Source organism: Cannabis sativa, chromosome 2 (genome assembly GCF_029168945.1).
Source record: "Cannabis sativa cultivar Pink pepper isolate KNU-18-1 chromosome 2, ASM2916894v1, whole genome shotgun sequence".
In the NCBI taxonomy this organism is placed as follows: domain Eukaryota; kingdom Viridiplantae; phylum Streptophyta; class Magnoliopsida; order Rosales; family Cannabaceae; genus Cannabis; species Cannabis sativa.
The window spans coordinates 59,434,042-59,447,478 of NC_083602.1; the positions used below are offsets into that span (position 1 = coordinate 59,434,042).

Here is a 13,437-nt window from a genome sequence, read left to right on the forward strand (position 1 = left end):
TTCATCATAAAGGTGTCAAACCTTGTGATAGAAACATGTATCATAGTAACTCCTTGAAAAACCTTGTTTCATCATAAAGGTGTCAAACCTTTTATTCCACTGCCTAGGGGATTACTTGAGTCCATATAAGGACTTAACCAGTTTACAAACATGGTTTGGTTTTCCCTTCTCTACATACCCTTCTGGTTGGGTCATATATATTTTTTCTTCCAATTCCCTGTGGAGAAAGGAAGTGGTAACATCCATTTGATCTATCTCCATGTCAAACTGTGTAGCTAAGCTTAGGAGCACTCTAATCGTTTTATACTTCACCACCGGAGAGAAAATCTCATTGAAATCAATACCTTCCTTTTGTGTGAAGCCTTTAGCGACTAGCCTAGCCTTGTACCTTATAGGCTCATCTTTAGATCTTCCTTCCTTGTGCTTGAACAACCACTTGGAAGACATAATACTTTTACCCTCGGGTCTTGGTACCACAATCTAGGTCTTATTCTTCTTGAGAGATCCCATCTCCTCATCCATGGCTTTATTCCATTCCTTAGAGTTCTTTCTATTAGCTGCCTTGTTATAAGTCTTCGGTTCCATATCATCCATTTCCAAATCTTTTAGAAGAGCATAAGCCAACTCTTCACTCTAAATGTTGTAGCTGTACTTTCTGATTAGGGTTCGGAGTCCTCTTAGTCATATCCCTTGTCAATTCATAAATTGTAAGGTCCTCTTCGGTGTTTTCATCCCTAATCTCTTGTTGAGCATCGAATCCTCCCCCTTGACCATTGTTCACGGGCTACTGGTTTTGGTTTTGTTCCACCTGAACCATTCCCGGTGTGTCTCCATTTTGTTCCACCTGATTTGAACTTATTTTAACTTCTAAGTTTGTACCTGCAGGGTTAGTATCTTCCATTCTTGCACTAGACTTTTCATTAGATAAACAAGGAAAAATATTTTCTTGGAATATAACATATATACTATTCATAGTTTTAAATCTCCCTTTTTCCATTACCCAAAGTCTATTCCCTTTTACCCCTTCAGGGTACCCTAAGAAAACACACTTTAAAGCCCTAGGTTCAAGTTTTCCTATACTTTGATGTGCATAAGCAGCCCATCCAAAAACTTTTAAATGAGAAAGGTTTGGAAGTTTACTTGACCATTTCTCCTCGGGAGTTTTACCTTCAGTTGCTCTTGATGGGCTTCTATTGATTAGGTGAACTGCTGTCAAGGCAGCTTCTTCCCAAAATCCTTGAGATAATCCTGACTGAAGTAGCATACATCTCACTTTGTTCAGTATGGTGCAGTTCATTCTTTCAGCCACCCCATTTTGGTGAGGTGTAATCCTCACTGTTCTATGTCGCTGCAAGCCATTTTCTTTACAGTAGAGGTCAAATTCATTATTACAAAATTCCAAACCATTATCAGTCCTTAAAGTTTTCAGCTTTTCATTAGTTAAGTTTTCAATCAATAATTTCCAATGTTTGAATTTTGTAAAAGCATCATTTTTATTCTTTAGTAGATATATCCATACTTTTCTAGAATAATCATCCACAATAGATAAAAAATAAGAATATCCACGATGTGTACTAATTCTTTCAGGACCCCATAGGTCAGAATGTACAGTTGTGAGTACTTGTTGTGAACTTTAACCTGTGATGCTTTCTAAGTATGCAGTGTTCACAAAAATCTAGTTTACTCACTTTATCCTTACCCAACAGTTGTTGCTCACTCATGAGTTGTAAGGCTCGCTCACTTATATGCCCTAATCTTCTGTGCCATAGAGTAGCTATTTCATCTTCTTTGTCGTTGTGAGTTGTGATGTTACAGCTTAAAATAGGAGAGCCTTGTAGGTAGTAAAGTCCACCATTTTTGATGCCTTTCACGATTATTAGTGCTCCTCTACTAAGCTTCATATGACCTGCCTCTATCTTACTCACAACACCCAAATCATCAAGCACACTAATAGAAATTAGGTTTCTAGAGAGATTAGGCACATACCTCATTGTTGTTAGGGTTCTTATTATCCCATCATACATTTTAAATCTAATTGATCCTGACCCTTTAATCTCACAGGTCTAATTGTTCCCTACGACCACTTTTCCTCCTTTAGACTCCCTGTAATCAAACATATAAATTTTTTCATTAGTCATATGAAAAGTACAACCTGAATTCAAAATCCAATCATCTTTAAAAGATGATGCAGCAATATATACTTCACCAGTATCAACAGTTTCATAACCATCACCATAATTGGCTTGATTATTTTTAGAAAAATTACGTCTAGAGTTAGAATTTTCTTCCTGACCTTTATATTTATTTGGTCTGCCTTTGTTTAGAAAATAGCAATCTCTCTTGAAATGCCCTGGCTTGCCACATTTGTAGGATCTTGTAGGATCAAGTGGTTCTTTTTAGTTTGATCTTCCCTTGTTGTGACTCTTTCCTTTGTGGTGATCTCTGCTGTGACATTTACTTTTGTAGTGTCCAGGTTTTCTTTGAGTTGGTCTTCCTCTACTGAATTTTACTTCTCCTTTAGAACCTCCATGCTTCTCATTCTTGATCTCCAAGTCCTTTGACTTCAAGGCTGAAATCACTTCTTCTAAAGTAATGTATGTCCTACCATATTTAATGGCATTCTTCACTTCTTTGTAGGATTCGAGTAATGAGTTTAAGATGATGATGGCTTGGTTCTCATCACTTAATGCCTCATTTTCACCAGAATTAGTCAATTCAATATGTAACCTTAGAAATTCATCTAGGTTTTCATCAAGAGTCTTGCTAGTGCTCATCTTGAAACCAAAAATTCTTTCTTTAAGAAAGATCTTGTTTATCAAAGATTTCTTTTGAAACTGATCTTCAAACTTTTCCATATTTTTGTTGGTGTATCTTCTTTGTCAAATAACCTGATAATAGAATCAAACAAATTGAAAATGATTAATCTAGTAGCAGTTTCAAGTAGTTCTTCTTGTGTAGATTTATTAGAAGTATTTTCTGGCCATTCTATAGGTTCACCAAGAACCCTAAGTAATTTGTTATGAGCAAGAAGAGCTCTAATCTTCTTCCTCCAAATCCTATAATCCCTCGATCCATCAAACTTGTCAACATCCACTCTAATATTACTCATGTTAATTATTTGAACAAGATAATAAAAGCAAGAATGTAACAAGATAAAGTTTAGGTTAGAGTTTTCTTGTTTATCAATTTCTTGATAATTTCAGATTTGGCTTCTTCAATGTTTTGATGATCTTTCTTGTTTCTTGACTTTGTTTCCAGGTGTTGTTGAATCTTCTTGCTTCCCCGAGCTCTGATACCACTGTAGGAAATAAAGCATGCCCAAATTGTTGCAGAACTCTAGACCGTTATCGGTCCTAAGAGTCTTAACCTTTTTATTAGTCAAGTTTTCTATTGAAATTTTCCATTCTTGAAATTTAGCAAAGGCATCATTTTTATGTTTCAAAAGAAAACCCAATAACCCCTTTTTTTTCTCTTCTCTAACCCTAGCAGCCGCACATCACTCCTCATTCTCCTCTTCTTCTTGCTGCAGTAGCAGCACTTCAATCGCAGCCAAGTCTTCTTCGTCTCCCTTTCTTTTTGCTACAGCAACAGCCGAACCCAAGCCTACTTCTTCTCTTCAAACCACAGCCTAGCCCTCTTTCTCTTCTTGACTTCTTCTAGCTTCAAACAAAGCCATCCTTACCCGAACCTGTACAACCAAATAAACAACCAAAAACAGTAACAACAAAGATCTAAAATGATCTTTGTTAGTAATTAAAGAGAGACCCGAAAGAAACCAGCAGAAAAATAAAACACAAAGAAATGATTTCGGAGTTCCCTCTAAATCAGAGGTACGTCTCCGTCAAGCGACCCTCAAAGTTGCTTGAATCTTCACTATCAATGTCAAAATCGAGTACAAGGAGTTGGAGATTCATAGCCACAATTTCAGTAGGTAATCTCAAGCTTTTTCTCTCTTTTCTTCTTTTATTTTTTCTGGTTTTATTACAAAATAAAACTTTCTAACTCTCTCTGTTTTTCTCTCTTATTTTCTAAGGTTATTTCTTCATGAAATGGCTGCTGCAACACTCTTTGGCTAATCTAAAAAATGCCACACGAAATGGGCAGGTTGACCCCTTTATTTATAGTGTTATTACTAACTGTGATGTGTTGTATTTTGAGCTGAGAAAACAGTTAGAAAACTGTTATTGATTTTTCTGTGTTGCTGAAAGTTTGTTGGAGTCTTGAGAAGTTGTTATTTATTTCTTGTCTAGTATAGAGCTAAAAGATTTAAGCCTATGAAAACAGAACCGATTACTCCAAGAGTTATAATGGTCTATTGACCCTTATAAAAAATCTTACTTTATTTTTCCTTGTAACTTGTTTAATGTATTTTCCATGTGACAGGAGATTTATCCCATAGATATATTTCATTAATAAAATATTTTCACTACATTTATTAGATAAGACATATTCAAAAATCGTATCTCACGCAAAATACGTATCATTTATTAGAATATATTTCATCGAAGACTATTATGATGTTTTCTAATATTTTGAGCACATTTATTTGAAAACATCAGAATAGTAATCTATAAATGCACATCTGATACATCATTATTGAACAGAAATTGTCACTAACATCAACATTGCCCATTTTAAACTTTACAAATTAAAAACTGTGTGGATATATTCGAGAGACTCATACATGGGACCTTGTATATAAACCAACCAATGCCAAACCATTACTCTGAGCTGAAGAAGCTCATGCATATGGGTGGTCGAATCTTTGCCAACGCAAGTACTGACGAGGGAAGAATCCATAAACCATCTCCACAGATCAAACCAGAAGCAACAGCAGGAATCATCAATGTGGCGTTCTTACCATTCATCTTATGCCACACAAAAACAACTAAACTTCCCACACACATGTCAATGGCGAAGTAAGCACCGACCAAGAAAGGAACAGCCATAGCCATTGGAAGAGGAACCCATTTACCGATATGCTTGGGTGAAAGATCTCTCACAAGGTTGGCTGCTATAGCGAAAGCGAAGAAGCCATAACAGAGTTGCAAGCAATGCTGAGGCAAGGCAGAAAATCCTTCAACACCTAGAATTGCCATGTTCCTGTAGACTATAGCATATGGCGCTTTGTATTCACCGTCAGGGTTCCCTATATCAAAGGCCTTGTAGAAGAGGAAGAATGTGACGGGTGCCACTACACAGCCTAATGCTGTTCCAATAGCTTGGCTCACAAGCATTGACCGAGGAGAAGTGAGAGTGAGATGACCAGTCTTGAAATCGTGCATCAAATCGGAAGATATGGATACAATGGACTTGATCAAACCACAACCAACAAGCCCTGCAACCACACCATTTTCTTTTCCAGCAAGACTAGCAAGAATAAATAGTGCAACTTTACCATAATTATATGCCATGTTCATGTCTGTTAAACCAGAGCCATAAGCATTGCAGAAGCTCAGAGAAGGAGCAAGCATATAGGCAACAACTACGTAGTACCATTTGAGTTGAGGGAACATTATTGGGACAATAATGACGGAAATGAGGGTAAAGAAACCATATCCAACGCATGCTATCCAAAGAGGAATGCCATCTCTTACAAACAACTCATTTCTATTAAGATCATCAATGGTCTCATCTTGATTGTCGGAAGCTGCAATTAAAGATAGTCGCAACAGCAAAAGTTACTACTATTTATAAACTAAACTCTTTCAAAAGGACTGCAATGCAAACTATTCAAAATTTTCTTTCTCTATATGGACAATATTTAAGGAAGACACAAAACCCTTTTCACTTTTTATTGTATTATTTCATATGGACAATGGCATGAAGTGTATTACTAGTAAGTGGTTTAGAGTATGAATGAACACATGTGTATTGTTAATTACATGTTTTGAGGGTATTGTTCTTCATTTTGGTATGGATGCTTGTGGAAGTGAAAACAATTATCTTGAGAAAGTTATAAAGCCCATCTCCAAGTATCAAAGCGATGGAGATGAAAACCTGTAGTTGGGTAAAGAAAGAAATTTTTCAGAGAAATTTCATTGGAAAGATAATTATATACCTAATTAATTTAAACTAATGAACTCAAATCTTTTGACCTTGTAACCATTTAGACTTTTCATGCTGCTTTCTGATAAACTTTGAGGAAACCACTCTCCTTTAAGACCCCTTATCAATGGCCACATTACACCGTAAGAGAGCACAGCACCAAGAAGCAAAGACAAGTTGACTAGATGGGAACAGATCATACCTGCCCCAACGTAAGTGGCACTAAAATCAAAGTAAAATCTGCAAAATGGTAATGATATTTTTTTCAGTCAATGATGATGATGGTGATGAAATAAGCAAATCATAGTGGAGTGGTGTCTTTTAAAATGTAACATACAAAGCACTTACGTGTTTTTCCAAGCTTGTAAACCGAAAGTGGGGAACTGAGTAAAACCACATTGATCTCCAGCTGAATAAAACCACTGAAAGAAACCCCATAGGAAACTAATGGAGAAGAATCTCGTGAACCCATGTACCTGTTTCCTGCAAAAAAGAGCCTCAATTTGTTAGACTTCTTATCCTTACTCAATTCTGTTGGGATGAATATCAAGAGAAAGATTAAAAAAAAAAAAACCCATTACTTACTTAGCCATTTTGTCACCCTTAGTTGTGTGAAAACCATTGATAAGAACAGCAGTAGCTGTTCCACTTGGATAAGCTAGTTTGTAGTCTATAACCAAAATCTGAAGAAAAAGTTATAACGTAACTACATCAGTACTGAATGAATTTAAAGAAAGAAATAAAAAAAGCAAACAAATAAAAGAAAGTTAAAAGACCTTTCTAAGAGGCACCAAAGCCAATAGCCCAACAAAAGAAGTAGCAAAGAGAAAACCAGTCATCCAACCAATATCAGGCTCTTTTGTACTACCAGGAGCATTGCCTTTTGTATCAACTCCTGCTTGTTCATACGTTTTGTAGTTCAAAGCCAACAGATAAGACCCAAATCCACCTGCAGTTCACCCAAAAAACGACAATAAACAACCAAGACTCAAAACAATAATAAAGAAAACATAATAACAAACTCTTGGTGTAATTAATTTCTAACCTCCAACAGCTATACTATAACATGCAGTTGCACATGTTTGGATTACAGTATTCTCTTGTCTAGTGAAAGGAGATGACATAATTCCAGCCTTGCTGAGAACCTTAGTCCATGTCTTTACGAACACAAAAGCAAGAAGAGCAGCTGAGACATTGAGATTTGGGACCAAACCAGTGGTGAGATTGAGCTTCATTACTATGACACAGTAAATTATTCCAATCAGTATGCTGGTCACCAGTCCACGAAGGGTGAGCTGTTTGGTCCATGGTGCAATTTCGTTAATATCCTCTGCCTCATATCTAACCTCTTCCATGTCCTCTCTTTCAAACTTCTCAATCTCTGAAGAAGAAAAAGGCCCTTCCTTATGTGTAGTCCCATTCTCCATTTTAAAATTTATACCTGACCGTGAAAGAAAAAAAAATTAATCAAAATCACCAAAGGTTTGAACTTTAAGCAAATGTAAACAAAACCCAGAAGCGACCTTACCACAATCTTGCTATTTTCTTCGAAACAGACTGAGAATGATCAAACAACATACACACACAAATAACAAGACAGACAAAATCCCCACGACAATATTTTGAGAAAAATGTATGATTTATTTATATACAGAGAAAAATAATTAAATATATAGAAATTTATGTTTTAATAATACTTTAACAAACATGATATTGCATTGCATGTACTACAATACAAAAAATTTGCAGTACAACATAGGCATGGTTGACTCTCTCTCTTGCAAATTATTTTAAAGAGTGAAAGCGATGGCGGGTACAGATGGAATGGAATGTACTTTTTTTTTTTATATATATATAAAAGTAAATATATATTTTATAAAAGGTCATGCCATTTTTTATTATTGTTTTCTTCAATAAGATGTTAAGATAATCACCAAAAATTACTTCAAACATAATAGTGTAATTATGTCCACATTTCTTTTTTTTTTTAACAAAAAAAATCATGTCTACATTCCCCTTTAAAAAAAGGAAATAAATAAATAAAACAATGTCTATCTATGATATAATAAGGCTTCTAATTAAGATGTGTCTAGTAATTATTATTGGGGGATGCGTCTAAGACAATGATAAGTATTGTTTAAATCAAATTGATTTAAAATCTAAAATTATTATTATTATTATATTAGAAAAAAGAAAAAGATGTAAACATATGAAGATATATTATAATTTTAGCAATTAACTCGATTTTTGCACTATTTATCACAATATAAAAGGGAAATTTGATTTTCTATACTTAGAAAATCTTAAAATTTTTTCCCTAAATACATACTTAATAATATTGGTAATATATGACCACATTCCTAATATCCCACAAATACCCCTCCCATTTGAAAAAAAATCAAAAACTGAAATCATTCATCCATGGCTGCCTCATCCCGAACCTCTCTCTCCCATGGCTGCCTCATCCCGACCACCACGCCCGGCCACCGACGACTACCCACCACCCCGACTACGCACGACCACCGTCCGAACCACGCACGACCCAGCCCCTTCTCTCGGACCCAGCCCCTCTCTTTCTTCCTCTCTCTCAAACTGAAAAAAAAAAAAAAAAAAAAAAAAAAACCGGAGGTCCGATGGCTCGGACCACATGGTCCGATGGAGTCCGACCCATCGTACCATGTGGTCCGACCATCGGACCAGTGTCTCTTTGTTTTCCTCAAACTGAAAAAATTTATAGAACTTTTTGTCATACACAACATTAGTAGTAATAATAATAATAATAATAATAATAATAATAATAATAATAATAATAAATTATATATTATTAATAAAAATTTGTCTACTTTTCCCTCTTTTTGCTTATATATGTTCTGTATTATAAAAGCAATTAAATAAATAAATTATATGTATATGATGTTATCTAACATTTATATTGTTTTGGTGATAAGTCTACCATTTCCAGAGAACATACATGTGTCTATTATTCATAACATATTCATAAAAGGACCAGATTGGACCACGCACGATCGTTTTTTTTTTTTCAGTTTGAGGAAAACAAAGAGACACTGGTCCGATGGTCGGACCACATGGTCCGATGGGCGGACCCCATCGGACCATGTGGTCCGACCATCGGACCTCTGGTTTTTTTTTTTTTCAGTTTGAGAGAGAGGAAGAGAGAGAGGGGCTGGGTCCGAGAGAAGGGGCTGGGTCGTGCGTGGTTCGGACGGTGGTCGTGCGTAGTCGGGGTGGTGGGTAGTCGTCGGTGGCCGGGCGTGGTGGTCGGGATGAGGCAGTCATGGGAGAGAGAGGTTCGGGATGAAGCATCCATGGCTGATTTCAGTTTTTAATTTTTTTCAAATGGGAGGGGTATTTGTGGGATATTAGGAATGTGGTCATATATTACCAATATTATTAAGTATGTATTTAGAGAAAAAATTTTAAGATTTTCTAAGTATAGAAAATCAAATTTCCCATATAAAATTAGGAAAAAAGAAAGTGTGTAATTAAATGTTATTTGATATTAAGGTGTGTAATGAGTTTGTTGATATTTTATTTCATACATTAGTTAGCAAAATTAGTTCTATCAAAGGAGACTTTTATTTGTTGGTGGTCTGACCATTTCCATTGTTTATTAACCTATTATTTTTTTTTTATTATTATTTTTATATTGGAGGAGGGTAGTTCCAAACTTGGACCTCTCCTCTTTATGAATAGAGATGTGAATATTAGAATAATTTTTATTTTAAGAATAGAATCAATGAATTAATTTAAGATAAATGAATATTTTATATTTATTGAATCTAGACACAATTAATTTATTGATATTCTATACATTGTTACATTACCATTTATCAAATATTTGATTTTCCGATTTAATTTTTTGAATTAATTGTCAAACAATTAATTGTAGCAGAGACTTTGATGGAATGTCTTGTTGGAAATTATTTTACCAGGATCTTAGATCTACTCACAAGTATGTTGATTAACACCCTAAATATGAACTTTCTAAAACGATGAAATAAACACATATAAAGTTTAGGAAACCTTACATTGGGTGCAGCAGAATAATATGACTCCTTCCGTTCAGATATCTAGCCCTTGATTCCTTTCTGTAGCAGAGCATTATCAATATCTGAACCTGGATCTCTTTCTCTGAATCTTTGATGCTGAAACTCCTTCTTGCTGAAAGTCTTTCTTCACGATCTTCCTCACTATGATTGAGGTATCACTTGCTGTGTGTGGGCACTACTCATACACTAAGGATTTTGAAATTCAAGAGGAAGAGAGAGAGAGTGGGTTCTGCCAAAGATAGGGAGAGAGAAGGCTGAGGTTTTTCTGATTCAGAAAGTGTCAGAAGAAAAGTGTAATTTTCCTGAAGCCTTCACTATCTATTTATAGCATTCCACTAGGGTTAGGTTTGAATTATTTGGCATTAAAATAATGAAAATATCACGGGAAAAACCCTACAAAAGTGGCCGGCCCTACATAGTGGATTTGGGCCTCACTTTTTGCAATTTTGCAGTTTTATCTTTTCTGCATCTGATTTTCTCAAAAACGCCAATTTTCTAATTCAACCATTTAAATGCCAATTCTAACTATTTAATAACTATAAATAATTATTAAATAATATTGTCATTTATCATATTTATTAATTGAACCATAGAAAGTATCATAATTAACAAATATGCCCCAATAAACTCTTTCTTTACAATTTCGCCCTTACTTAGTGAAAAATTCACAAATAGACATAGTCTAATTTGAGAATTATAATTGATTAATCAAAACCAATTACATGAGTCTTACAAGCAATATTATCTCAACTAGTGCGGGGACCATGGGTTTATATAACCGAGCTTCCAATAAGTAGATCAAGAATTTAGCACTAAAATTCACTAACTTATTAATTCTTCGTTGAATCCACGCATAGAACTTAGAATTGCACTCTCAGTATATAGAATGCTCTATATGTTCCACCATATAGACACATCATTAGTTATCCATTGTTATAATCCTAATTTGATCAATGATCCTCTATATGAATGATCTACACTGTAAAGGGATTAGATTACCGTAACACCCTACTATGTATTTTATCCTTAAAACACTTGACCCCGTATAAATGATATTTCAGCTTAGGTGAAATGAGTACTCCACCATTTATGTTCGTTTGGTCAAGCTCAAAGGAGATCATCCTTTGCTTACTATTCGCCAGATAGAAGCTATAGATTCCATGTTTATGCTAGCGCTCCCACTCAATTGCACTACCGTGTTCCCAAAATGTACGTATCACCCTGACCTAAAAGTAGGCTTAACTAACAAATCAAAGAACACGAATAGCCTTTCAAGATTGAGCCTAATCATAACAGGATTAAGAACATTTGATCTAGGATCAACTAAGCGATATTGACTTGAATAGATATTACGGTCAGTTTAATAAATCTAAGTCAAAGTTCAATATCGGTCCCTTCCGATGCATACTCCATGCATCCAACCTGAGCTTTACTTTAACCAATGCTCTGGAAAGAACATAGCACTTCTCCAAATGCAAGTAAACTCTGTTGTAGATTATCATATCAGTAAAACCCTATGTCTGATAAATCTAGGAAACTTTATTCACATAGTCATGTTTACTTTCCAATGTGTTGACGACACAATAAACAGGATCAAGTATGTGAAAAGGGTTTCAGATGAATTTATACATTATGTACATATAATCATGAAATAAATCATGTGAACCATGCAACATTAAATGTTATTTCTGATCTATATTAATAAGTAAACCTGATTATATTGAAATGAGTTTTATTTAGGGCATAAAACCCAACAAACTCCCACTTGCACTAATATAAAACAAAAAGTGTGTTTCAAATAATCTCAACACCTTGATATACAAATCAAGTGTAGTAGTATTAAACTCCTCGTAATAGGATCTGAAAGGTTGAATTAAACACAACCTTTTCTCCACCATTACTCTTCCTTTAATCACAAAATCATTGATAATGTGAAATTCCTCTCTATATGTATACTCTGTTGGGATACTGGATTCTATATCTTTGGCAACTACTTTTGGTTAATCAGGAAATTAACACTAGTAGTTTAAGGCAATTTGGAATGATGCCAAAAATGTATAGAACTTTCCTTAGACTGAATAAGTACCTTTCCTGCAACCTTAACATTCAGTCCCTCTCTGGTAGACCTAGAGACTTCAGATAGGTTTTTACACTTCTCCAAAATCACTATTCCACCCCCAGAGTAACCACCATCTTATCAGAAAGATTTACTAGCACAAAGGCAAATTTTGAAATCTGATATGGTGTAGTCTAAGAGTTTTAAACACACCCTTATAAACTAACATATAGTTCCTCTTCTTAATCTTAAGATTTACTTGATTGTCTTCCAATGTTCTTCTCCTGGATTAATCTGATACCTACTCATTACTCCCACTCAACAGCAGGTGTCAGGTCTAAGGCATAGAGAAGCATATCTAAGACCTCTCACTGTTGATTTAAGAAATTCTTTCATGGCTTTATCTTTTCTGGAATAGTTGAGACTTTTCCTTAGATAAATAAAATCTATGCCTAAGAAGTAGTGAAGCTTCTACAGATTGCCATTAGAAAGAAAATGCTTCAGCATCTTACTAAAGTAAGTTGCTTGCATTAGAGTAAGTAATTACCAGGTATACCACAAGCCATAGGTTTAGATAAACTCAAACCTATAATACTAGGAACAGGAAGTTTGTTAAGTCCATTGAATAGACTTATAAACGAAAATTTTCTTTTATGTCCTTGTAATAGAAAACTTTAGGTTACTCCATTTGAATGGATTAAACCATAGTTCTATTGGCTTTCTTCTTATTTTCTTATCTTGACAATCCATTACTTGTTTAAACTCACAATGGATTTTAATCACTAGTGTCTCCCAAGTCATAAGAAGGTGAGTTCCTAGAAACTCTCCCACTACGACAAGGTACCGTGAATTATGTCGAAGAAAACTAAATGGTATTGATCTCTTCGGTTGTGACAAGACAACAGAGGCAGTGGGATCATCATATGTTAAATAAGATGATAGAACACTTTTGGAATCAAGAAATAAATATCTCCTTTATTTGCTACTTGATTTTCATACTTAGTCATTATCTTAGAAAAGTAGTATTTGTTTGAACAAACACTTTCTTATCTATTGACAATGGGATGGTCCACCCCTAATCACTTAGAATAGCTAACAAACCAAGGTTAACAGTTCTAGCTTTTCTTAAGATTTTGATTAGGTCATCCATGAATCTAGTAATGATTTACATTAAGTATACAACCATTACATCATTCTGAAATTGTATTACCATAGAAGGAATTAGGCAACGACTAGTAACTAATCATCAATATGCAACTCGAA

At 34.8% G+C, this 13,437-nt stretch overlaps 1 protein-coding gene across 2 annotated transcripts; it reads right to left on the minus strand.

Annotated features, from left to right (window-relative positions):
* Positions 1–3,859: 3,859 nt before the first annotated feature.
* Positions 3,860–7,868, minus strand: LOC115720659 (metal-nicotianamine transporter YSL3). Of its 2 annotated transcripts, none has more exons than XM_030649821.2 (8): positions 7,572–7,868; positions 7,094–7,489; positions 6,825–6,997; positions 6,634–6,731; positions 6,397–6,531; positions 6,099–6,288; positions 5,886–6,000; positions 3,860–5,650 (listed from the first exon to the last, which is right to left on the minus strand). In XM_030649821.2, exons 2-8 carry the CDS (start codon positions 7,473–7,475, stop codon positions 4,722–4,724), a joined length of 2,022 nt encoding a protein of 673 aa, XP_030505681.2. In that variant the 5' UTR covers positions 7,476–7,489; positions 7,572–7,868; the 3' UTR covers positions 3,860–4,721. The 2 variants fall into 2 exon arrangements, with proteins under 2 accessions (XP_030505681.2, XP_030505680.2); XM_030649820.2 differs by having other exon boundaries at positions 7,577–7,867.
* Between the last annotated feature and the right edge of the window lie 5,569 nt (positions 7,869–13,437).

What these genes read in the sequence shown, in the direction of transcription:
- LOC115720659 (XM_030649821.2), bottom strand. Translation starts at nt 7,475, where the DNA reads ATGGAGAATGGGACTACACATAAGGAAGGGCCTTTTTCTTCTTCAGAG. An exon ending in TTATAGTATAGCTGTTGGAG is followed by an intron (nt 6,998 to 7,093) that starts GTTAGAAATTAA and finishes GGTGAACTGCAG; the next exon opens with GTGGATTTGGGTCTTATCTG. An exon ending in AAGGGTGACAAAATGGCTAA is followed by an intron (nt 6,532 to 6,633) that starts GTAAGTAATGGG and finishes TCTTTTTTGCAG; the next exon opens with GAAACAGGTACATGGGTTCA.